This window comes from Tupaia chinensis, unplaced genomic scaffold, assembly GCF_000334495.1.
Source record: "Tupaia chinensis unplaced genomic scaffold, TupChi_1.0 Scaffold000201_1, whole genome shotgun sequence".
NCBI lineage: Eukaryota > Metazoa > Chordata > Mammalia > Scandentia > Tupaiidae > Tupaia > Tupaia belangeri.
In genome coordinates this window covers 2,406,715-2,417,674 of record NW_006159676.1, presented here as the reverse complement: position 1 = coordinate 2,417,674, position 10,960 = coordinate 2,406,715, and the positions used below count along the sequence as shown (strand labels likewise).

Here is a 10,960-nt window from a genome sequence, read left to right as displayed (position 1 = left end):
GGTGGCCACGGTGAGTGGCTTCGGCCAGGACTCAGCTTCGCCGCGGCTCGGTCAGCCCCGCCCACATACCCGCCCCCAGCATCAGGACCCCGCCCTGCTTGCCCCGCCCCGTTCTGAGCGATTCGCGCTCAGGCCCCGCCCACACACTCGATAGCCCCGCCCTTCACGTGTTAACCCCGCCCATCGCGCCACGCCCCGTCCTGAGCTGCGGCGCTCAGGCCCCACCCACACACTCGATAGATCCGCCCCCCGGGTTTATGCCGCTCATCTTGCCCCGCCCCGCGTACGCCTCCGAGCTTAGGCCCCGCCCACACCCTCGCTGGCTCCTCCCCCTGTCAATTTCTCCCGCGCTCTCGACTCCACGTCGCCCTCTATCTGCAGATGTTGTACACTGGCATCGTGATCTACGCCCCAGCGCTCATCCTGAACCAAGGTGAGGCTCTGGGGTGTCAAGGGAGGGGTCGGAAGAAAGGAGGCAGGAAAGAAGAACCCCCAGAACCAAGTCTGCACCCCGCCCAGCAGCCTAATCATATGGGGGTGTCTGTTTGCACAGTGACCGGGCTGGACATCTGGGCATCGCTCCTGTCCACCGGAATTATCTGCACCTTCTACACGACTGTAGTGAGTGTCCCCGCGCACGCTCCCTTCGCAGGGGCTCCAGCCCCCTGGGTCTTTCTGGAGGGGAGAGTTGGGGACATCCGGTCCAGTACCTACCTCCCTTCCCCCCCTCCCCGTCGCAGGTGGGCCTCGGTTTCCTCATCTTTATAAGGAAAGGTGATCTGAAATGCTTACTGTAGAGAATCTAGGGGTGATCTGACTTCAGGCATGGCTGGATCCAGGGGCTTCCACAGCGTTCTCTGGTCCCTTTCCCATCTCTTTGGGTTCTGACAGCTCCAAGCTTCCATCTCTTCTGGTTTCTGCATTTATCAGAAAACTAGCTCCTGGGGCTTGCAGGTGGTGTGGTGGTTAAGGGCACTGGACTCCCACATGGCTGACCACGGTTCAAGTCCCGGACCTGGTGGCTTGCTTTTTCTCACTTTCTGTCTGTCTCTCTCTCTCTCTTTCTCTCCTTCTCTGGTCAAATTAAAAATAAATAAATAAATAAAGTTAAATAAAATATTTTGGGAAAAATATATTAAAAAAAAAACAAAACAGGAGACTGGGACCAACAGTTAGTGTAATGGCTATGTCGCTGGACTCCCACGTAGTCGACCATGGTTTGCGTCCCGGACCCGGTGGCTTAAAACTCACGCCAGGCGCGTGTGCGTGCGTGCCCAAGATCCCGAGAGGAGAATGGAGGAGAAGGGATTGTAGCGTGGCCATCCCCCCTGGAGGAGTGATTTCTTGCTTTCTGTCTCTATGTCTCTGTCTTTCTGGAGAGCACACGCGCCCCATAGCAAAAACCTCTACAAAAAACAAACAAACAAACAAACAAAAAAACCAGGAGATTAATTAAAAAAGAAAAAAAAAGAAAGAAAGAAAGAAAGAAAACTATCTCTTACTCTGGGCAAAGCCTGACTAAAGTCTCAGAGAGGGCCCTATTGGGCTGACTTGAACCTGGGTCCCTTGTCCTGATTGGGCTGTTCAGGGGGGCTGGAATGCTCTGATTGGCTATTACTGGAACTGGAGGTGGAGCCAGCCTCACATGAACGGCCTATGGGAGGCGAAGGAGCTTCTCCCTGGAAGATCCAGGATCGGCTATGGGAGCCAAAGGTGGGGGGCTTGATGGTTAAAACAATAACCAGTAATAATAGTGATGGGGCCGGTGGGTGGTGTGGTGGTTAAGGGCACTGGACTCCCACATAGCCAGAGGTGGTTCAAGTCCTGGGCCCGACAGCTTGCTTTCTCGCTTTCCCTTTCTCTTGCTCTCATCCTCTCTCTCTCTGCCCCTCTCTTGTCAAATTTAAAAAATAAATAAAGTTGGGAACCAGCAGTTAGCGTAATGGCTATGTCGCTGGACTCCCACATAGTCAACCGCGGTTCGCCTCCCGGACCCGGTGGCTTAAAACTCACGCCGGGCGCATGTGAGTGTGTGCCCAAGATCCCGAGAGGAGAATGGAGGAGAAGGGATTGCGGTGTGACCATCCCCCCTGGGGGGTGATTTCTCACTTTCTGTCTCTATGTCTCTCTCTGTCTGTCTGGCAAGCGCACGCGCCCTACAGTGAAAAATCTCTCCAAAAAAAAAAAATAAATAAATAAAGTTAAATAAAATCATTCTTTAAAAAAATCTTAATAATAATAATGGTTGTACTAGCAAGTGGCGAGGAGGTTAAGACATTGGATCTCACATAGCTGACTCCACAATTCAAGTCCCAGACCCAGTGCCTTGAAAATCAGGCCAGGGGACCAGCAGTTAGCGTCATGGCTATGTCGCTGGACTCCCACGTAGTCGACCGCGGTTCGAGTCCCGGACCCAGTGGCTTAAACTCATGCCCGGTGCGTGTGCATGTGTGCCCAAGATCCTGAGAGGAGAATGGAGGAGAAGGGATTGCGGTATGGCCATCCTCCCTGGGGGGCGGTTTCTCTCTTTCTGTCTCTCTGTCTCTGTCTGTCTGGCGAGCGCACATGCCCTATAGCAAAAACCTCTCCAAAAAAAGAAAAAAAAATCAGGTGGGGGTGGGCAGCAGGTGGCTTAGGGGTTATGTCACTGGACTCCTATATGGCCAACGGTGGTTCGAGTCCCAGGTGCCATGACTTGAAACTCACACCAAGCATGTGTGCGTACCCATCCAAGATCCCAGGAGGAGAAGGGATTGCAGCGTGGCCATGCTCCCTGGGGGGGGTGATTTCTCACTTTCCTTCTCACTGTCTCTGTCTCTCTCTCCAGCAAACGCACATGCACAAAGGCGAAAAACAAACCCCAAAAACCACCTCTGCAAAAGAAAATCATATTGGGAGCATGTGTATTTGCGCCCAAAATCCTGAGAGGAGAATGGAGGAAATAATTATTACATCATTTTCTCTTGCACTCGATTTAATTCTGTGCGTTTTGTTTTGTTTTTACAGTTTTTTGCCACAGAAGGCATGCGCTCACCAGAGAGAGACAGAGAGAAGGAAAACAGGGACTCACCCCCTGGGATGTCGGCCGTACTGCAATCCCTTCTCCTCCCTTCTCCTGGGACTTTTGGTTTGGTAGAGGTTTTTGTTTGTTTGTTTGTTTGTTTGTTTTCTTTTCTTTTTGCTATAGGGCATGTGCGCTTGCCAGACAGACAGAGCGAGACAGAGAGACAGAAAGCGAGAAATCACCCCCCAGGAGGGATGGCCACGCCGCAATCCCTTCTCCTCCATTCTCCTCTCCAGATATTGGGCATGAGAATTTTAAGAATTTTAAGCTGTGGGAAGCTGGCAGGTGGCGTGGTGGTTAAGGACGCTGGACTCCCACATGGCTGACCGTGGTTCGAGTCCCAGACCTGGCAGCTTGCTTTCTCGCTTTCTCTCTCTTTCTCTCTTTCTCTCACTCTGTTCTTCTCTGGTCAAATTAAATAAACAAGCAAATAAATAAATAAAGTTAAATAAACTAATTCTAAAAAAAAAAAGAAGAAGAATTTTAAACTGTCGAGTCTGGGACTCAAACCATGGTCTACTACCTGGGAGTCCAGGAACGTAACCACGATGCTATCTTCTGGTCCCAGGATCCAGCATGGTAAAGCTGGCCCCACTACTGTATTATCATGAACCTCATTTTACAGATGAGGAAACTGAGGCAGAGAGAATGATCTACCCCAGCCACCAGGGGAGGCTGGGCTGGCTTCTTCCCAGCTGGGAGCCCCACCCTATCTGTCCTGTGACCACCCATGTGGTCTCCTCACCCCCATCTCTGTCCCGTCTCACAGGGTGGCATGAAGGCTGTGGTCTGGACCGATGTGTTCCAGGTCGTGGTGATGCTGAGCGGGTTCTGGGTCGTCCTGGCCCGCGGCACCACGCTGGTGGGTGGGCCCCAGCAAGTGCTCGAGCTGGCTCGGAACCACTCTCGGATCAACCTGATGGAGTGAGTGAAAACTTAGAGGGGAAGACCGCAGAAAAGGATGAAGCTGATGCCTCCTCCTCCAGGAAGTCCTCCCTGCTTCCTTCCCTAACCACTCTGCAGACAGGATCCTGGCTCCCACTCTGAGCACTCCTCCAGACAGACACAGACAGAGGGAAAGTGAGAAATCCTCCTCTCTGGGGGATGGCCATTCCACAATTCCTTCCCCTCCATTCTCCTTTGGAGATTTTAAGCCAGCACACACATGCACCTGGTGTGATTTTTCAAGGCTCTGAGGCTGGGACTCGAACTGTGTCGAGTCGGCTGTGTGGGGATCCAGCTGCCTTAACCTCCACACCACCTGATGGCCTGATAATGATTTTTTTTTTTTAATTTTGTTTTGTTTTGAAAAAAAAAAAAAAAACCAATAATTTCTTTAAAGAATTATTTTCTTTGACTTTATTTATATTGTTAGTTTAATTTGACCAGAGAGGGACAGAGCTAGAGAGAGAGAGAGAGAAAGTGAGAGAGCAAGCTGCCAGGTCTGGAACTCGAACCATAGTCGGCCACATGGTATTCCAACACCCTTAACCACCATGCCACCTGCTGACCCCTGAAAAAAAATAATGATTTATTTAATTTTTTAAAAAATTGTTTGATTTAACTTTATTTATTTATTTAAATTTGACCAGAGACAGGGAGAGAAACAGAGAGAGAAAAAGTGAGCCACCAGGTCCAGGACTTGAACCACAGTCAGCCATGTGGGAGTCCAGTGCCCTTAACCACCACCCCATCTGCTGTCCCTATTTAATTTTATTAATAATTATCTTTTAAATTTGCTACAGGACATGTGTGCTCACTAGAGAGAGAGAGACAGAGACAGGGACTGAAAGCGAGTAATCAATTCACCAGGTCCAGGACTCAAACCATGGTTGACCATGTGGGAGTCCAGCATCTTAACCACCACACCACCTGCTGGTCCCCAATACAATGGTTTTTGAGTGCATACGCCGATGAGTCTGTGAACACTCAAGTAAATGAACCATCTGGCAAACTCCTATGCACACTTCAAAACCCACTCCAAATGTCCCTTTAAGATCCCTAAGATCCAGAATAACTAACTCTCTGGGGCCCTTGGGAGGGTGGAGTCAGTGTCACCCCCTCGCATGGCTAATTTGCCCTGTCCCTACTCAGCTTTGATCCCGATCCTCGGAGTCGGTACACATTTTGGACTTTCGTGGTGGGCGGCACGCTGGTGTGGCTTTCGATGTATGGTGTGAACCAGGCACAGGTGCAGCGCTACGTGGCCTGTAGCACAGAGAAGCAGGCCAAGCTGTGAGTGTCTGGGGGTGCAAGGCTGGGGGTGGGGGGCCTGGACATGCTGTCCCTTCAACCTGAGGCCTTGTCCCCCACTGTCCCCAGAGCCATCCTCATCAACCAGCTGGGCTTGTTCCTGATCGTGTCCAGCGCGGCCAGCTGTGGCATCGTCATGTTCGTGTTCTACAATGGCTGCGACCCTCTCCTCACAGGTCGCATCTCCGCCCCAGACCAGGTGAGTCCCTCACGCCCAGGGGGTCAGGGCGGAAATGAGGCTGTCGGGCACTAGGGAGCCACAGCGGAGTGTGAGCAGGGGAGGGGCTCCTTCCATTCCAAAGTCGTAAAATGATGGTGTTGATGACAGTCCTGGCTGTCTCTGGGCCAGCACGGAGCATAGAGATTGAGGTGCTAGATCGCACATGGCTCACTCCAGGCTGCAGTCCTGGACCCGGCAGCTTGAAAACCATGCCAGGCTGAAACCAGCAGGTGGCGTGGTGGTTAAGACACTGGACACTCCCACATGGCTGACCACGGCTCAAGTCCTGGACCTGGCGGCTTGCTTCCTCACTTTCCCTCTCTCTCTCCCTCTGTGTGTCTCTCTCTGGTCAAATTAAAATAAATGAATGAATGAATAAAATTAAATAAAAAATAATTCTTTTTTGAGGGGGGGGTTGCTATAGGACATGTACGCTCACCAGACAGACGGAGAGAGACAGAGAGACAGAAAGGGAGACATCACCCCCTAGTGGGGATGGCCACACCACAATCCCTTCTCCTCCATTCTCCTCTCGGGATCTTGGGCACGCACGCACACCTGTCCAACTTGAAAGCTGTTTTGTTTTTGATGTTATAGAGATTTTTATTTTTAAACATTATTTTATTTAACTTTATTTAATATTAGTTTTCAGTTTTATCAGACAGAAAGAGAATGAATGTGAGATCGTAAACCATCAGGTTGAGGACTTGAACCACGGTTGGCCACATGGGAGTCTAGTGCCTTTAACCACCACGCCACCTGCTGGCCCTGCGTCCAGCATGAGTTTTAAGCCTCCAGATCCAGGACTCAAACCATGGTTGACTACATGGGAAACCAGCAACCTAACCATTACACCCTCTCTGCTGGCCCCCCCAAAAACTAATATTTTTTTTAAAGAATTGTTTTATTTAACTTTATTTATTTATACATTTTTAAATTTTAATTTGACGAGAGAGAGAGAGAGAAAGTGAGAAAGCAAGCCACCAGGTTCAGGACTCGAACCGTAGTACACCCATGTGGGAATCCAGTGCCTTTAACCGCTATGCGATCTGCCGGCCCCCCAAAATAAGTTTTTAAAAGAATTATTTTCTTTAACTTTATTTATTTTTTTTAATCTGATCAGAGAGGAACAGAGTAAGAGAGAGAGAGAGAGGGAAAGTGAGAAAGCAAGCCGCCAGGTCTGGGATTTGAACTGTGGTCTGCCATGTGGGAGTGTTTGGTGCCTTAACCACCATGCCACCTGCTGGCCCCCAAATAATAATCATTTAAAAAACAATAATAATAGCTAGCTCCGTGTCCCAAGCGCCCACTCCGTTCCTCACACTGTTCCCTTCATGAACAATTTCCCATCAAATCTTCCAACATGAGATAAGGCAGGGCTTGTCATGGCCCCTGCTTTACAGACGAGGAAACTGAGGCTCAGGGAGGGAAGCCGTGGTCTGAGGGCAGTGGGCAAGTCAGGGACAGTGCTGGGCCACACCCCGGTTGGAGTTCTGACCACGAAGTTTAGAGTCCGTGAGACAAAGGTCTTCCCATGTGCTGTCGTCCCTGGGGGTCTAAGCCCGACTGGCAGCCTGTGCAACCTCTGAAAATGTACCTCTCAGCTTCACCGTCCCCGTTAGTAAATTGGGGATGACGCAGGACCCCGACTTACAAGGATCTCAGAGCGTGGGACCCCGTGGCTCTCAGTGGTAATTCCGGGGCTCTAGCAGTCAATCAACAAACATATGTGAACTGCCCGCTGCAGTTCCTGTCTGCCCCAAGTGCTGGGGCTGAAAGAGGTCAGGGCACACAAAAGCAACTGCCCTGGGGGTGCCATTGGCCTGGACTCTGACCCCCAGTTCCCCCTAGTACATGCCCCTGCTGGTCCTGGACATCTTCGACGACCTGCCTGGAGTCCCCGGTCTCTTCCTGGCCTGTGCTTACAGCGGTACCCTCAGGTGAGCCATAGATCGGAGCCCCCTTAGGGCTCTTGGTCTCTTTTGGCCAGCTCCCTGGTGGGCAGAATGTTCTGGGCATGACCTTCATTCTCAGTTATTCCATCCTTCCTAGCGGGCAGCTGCCCCAAACATGTGTGTTTTTTTTTTTTTTAATTTTTATTTATGTATTTATTTATTTTTTGGAGAGGTTTTTGCTATAGGGCACATGCGTTCGACAGAAAAACAGAGAGAGACAGTAAGTGAGAAATCACCCCCCAGTGGGATAGCCACGCTGCAATCCCTTCTCCTCCATTCTCCTCTCGGGATCTTGGGCACGCACACACACGCACCCGGCATGAGTTTAAGCCACCGGGCCCGGGGCTCGAACCGTGGTCGACTATGTGGGAGTCCAGCAACATAGCCATTATGCTAACTGCTGGTCCCGGGGGGCTCAGTCATCTGTACTTCTTCTGTCCTTGGGGCTGCGTGCAGTCTTGGCAGACCCAATGGTGTGTAGCTGGGGGTACGCATGCGGGGTGCAGCCAGGCCGTCCACGTGACCTGACGGCGCCTCCCCCACCCCAGCACGGCGTCCACCAGCATCAACGCCATGGCCGCGGTCACGGTGGAAGACCTCATCAAACCCCGGCTGCAGAACCTGGCACCCCGGAAACTCGTCATTATCTCCAAGGGACTCTGTGAGTAGCAGGGGGACCCAGATTGGGGGGCGGGAGGGGGCTCTCCCGTTGACCAGGTCACCCCAACCTGTTACAGCTCTGATCTACGGCACGGCCTGTCTCACCGTAGCAGCTCTGTCCTCTCTGCTGGGGGGCGGTGTCCTCCAGGTGAGATGCCCTCCGCACCCCGGCATTGTCGCCATAGAACGGAGGCTCAGAGCGGGTCACCCGTGTCTGCAGCAGAACTGGGCGGGGAAAGGATTTCCTGCAATGACAAGCCTGGGACAGGGAACAGCTGAAGCCAAGACGGCTGTCCTGAGCCCTATGCACTCCCACCGACTCCCAGGGCTCCTTCACTGTCATGGGTGTCATCAGCGGTCCCCTCCTCGGAGCCTTCATTCTGGGAATGTTCCTGCCCGCCTGCAACACGCCTGTGAGTGGGGGAGGGCGTGGCCACGATCAAGAGGCGTGGCCAAGAGCCGGGGCGTGGCCAGAGCCCAGGACGACCTAGTGGTGGGGCGTGGTCTACCTGGGGGAGGGGCCAGAACCTGGGTAGAGACAATGATGGGGCGTGACCGGGTAAGGGTGTGGTCAGAACCTGGGTAGAGCCAATGATGGGGCGTGACCGGGTAAGGGCGTGGTCAGAACCTGGGTAGGGCCAATGATGGGGCGTGACCAGGTCAGGGGCGTGGTCAGTGCCTGGGTGAGGTCAATGATGGGGCGGAGCCAAGCGGCATCGTCTCTGACGCAGGCTCCGCCCCCAGGGTGTCCTCTCTGGGCTGGGCGCGGGCCTGCTGCTGTCGCTGTGGGTGGCAGTGGGTGCCACGCTGTACCCGCCCAGCGCACAGTCCATGGGGGTCCTGTCGTCGTCCGCCGCCGGCTGCGCGGCTCCCGCAGCTAATGCCTCTGACCTCCTGGACCGGCTCCTGGCTATCAACTCCTCCAGCAGGGCCACCAGGTGCGCAGGTGGATTTGGAGGATGGGAAGAAGGGAGGTGTGGTCCTGGCGGGGCTGCGTCCAGGGAGGGCCATTACCCCAGCTCAGAATGAGTCCAAAAGGAAGCCAGCAGGTGCGTGATTAAGGGTGCTGGGCTCCCACGTGGCAGACTCCGGTTAAAATCTGGGCCAGGTGTCTTGCTTTCTCAGTTTTCCTCTCTCTGTTTTTATCTCTCTGGCCAGATTAAATAAAGTTAAATAAAATAATCATTTTTTTCTCTTTTTAAAAAACATTTAAAAATCTTTATTTATTTACTTATTTTTAATTTGACCAGAGAAGGACAGGGAGGGGGGAGTGAGAAAGCAAACCGCCAGGCCCAGGACTCGAACCATGGTCGATCATGTGGGAGTCCAGCACCCTTAACCACCATGTCACCTGGTGGCCCCAATAAAATAATTCTTAAAAAAAAAAAATCAGTCCAAAAAAAACTCAGCTGCTTAGCCAGGAAAGGCAGGTACCAAGGCTCTGAGGCCAGATTTGGTCCAGCTAAGTGAGGTTGGGGTGGATTTAATGGGAGGACAGAGGGATAGGAGACAAGATATGAGAAAAAATAAAATATTTTTTTTGGAGAGGTTTGTGCGATAGGGCGTGTGCACTCACCAGAAAGAGAGAAAGTGAGAAATCACCCCCCAGGGGGGATGGCCACGCCGCAATCCCTTCTCCTCCATTCTCCTCTCGGGGTTTTGGGCACACACGCACACGCACCCGGCATTTTTCAAACTCCCAGGTTTGGGTCTTGAACCACAGAGTCAGCCATGTGGGATCCACGGCCTTAACCACCACACCAACTGCTGGCTCCCTTATGCTTTATTCTTTCTTTCTCTTATTTTGAAATTATTTGTGTAATTTTATTTATCATTACTATTATTTTTTAAAAGAATTTTTCATTTCAATTTTATTTATTTATTCATTTATTTTAATTTGACCAGAGACAGAGAGGGAAAGTGAGAAAACAAGCCACCAGGTCCAGGTCTTGAACCAGAGTTAGCTATATAGGAGTCCAGCACCTCACCATGTCATCTGCCAGCCTATTATTATTATTATTTTTAATTAAAAAAAATAATTCTTTTATTTCATTTTTATTTATTCATTCATTTATTTTAATTTGACCAGAAAGAGACAGAGAGAGAAAGACAGAGAGAGAAAAAGTGAGGAAGTAAACTACCAAGTCCGGGACTTGAACCATGGTTGGCCATGTGGGAGTGTCTAACACCTTAACTCTCATGCCACCTGCTGGTCCCCATATTATTTAAAATTTGATGAGAGAGAGAGAAAGAGAGGGAGAGAGAAAGTGAGAAAGGAAGGCACCAGGTCTGGGACTCAAACCATGGTCTACCATGTGGGAATCCAGTGCCTTAACCATGGCGCCACCTGCTGGCCCTGAGTTGCATTGTAGCACTGCACCTCACCCAGATGTGTGCAGACGCCAGTTCTCCAACCCCGGGTGTAGGGAGGAGGGAGAATTGTGGGAGGGGGAACAGAAGGAAAGATGGGTGGGCGTGGCTTCTCAGCGTACACGCAGGGGTTCGGGAGCAGGCTGATGCCCACCTGTCACATCCCCAGTTCCAGGATGGACCCCGGTCGGCCCGTCCTGGCAGACAGCTTCTATGCCATCTCCTACCTGTACTACGGAGCCCTGGGCACGCTGACCACGGTGCTGTGCGGCAGTTTTGTTAGCTGCCTGACAGGTAAGCGGGGCTCACGGTCTTCTCCGAGGTCATCCCGTCCAGCCCTCTGCCTCAAGGGACACCTTGTGAGGAGGGGCAGGAGTTCCATCTGCTAAGAAGCCACTACTTTTTTTTTTTTTAGAGGTTTTTTTTCTCGGGCGCGTG

General features: G+C 51.7%; 1 protein-coding gene across 1 annotated transcript in view; it reads left to right on the top strand.

Annotated features, from left to right (window-relative positions):
• Nucleotides 1-10,960, top strand: part of SLC5A5 (solute carrier family 5 member 5) — a 29,733-nt gene that overhangs the window by 15,472 nt on the left and 3,301 nt on the right. Inside the window, exons 3-13 of the mRNA XM_027771279.1 lie at nucleotides 382-433; nucleotides 554-621; nucleotides 3,834-3,988; nucleotides 5,159-5,299; nucleotides 5,387-5,516; nucleotides 7,389-7,477; nucleotides 8,041-8,153; nucleotides 8,230-8,300; nucleotides 8,479-8,565; nucleotides 8,897-9,090; nucleotides 10,692-10,881. Coding sequence (XP_027627080.1) covers nucleotides 382-433; nucleotides 554-621; nucleotides 3,834-3,988; nucleotides 5,159-5,299; nucleotides 5,387-5,516; nucleotides 7,389-7,477; nucleotides 8,041-8,153; nucleotides 8,230-8,300; nucleotides 8,479-8,565; nucleotides 8,897-9,090; nucleotides 10,692-10,881 — 1,290 coding nt within the window. The remainder of the gene's footprint in view (nucleotides 1-381; nucleotides 434-553; nucleotides 622-3,833; nucleotides 3,989-5,158; nucleotides 5,300-5,386; nucleotides 5,517-7,388; nucleotides 7,478-8,040; nucleotides 8,154-8,229; nucleotides 8,301-8,478; nucleotides 8,566-8,896; nucleotides 9,091-10,691; nucleotides 10,882-10,960) is intronic.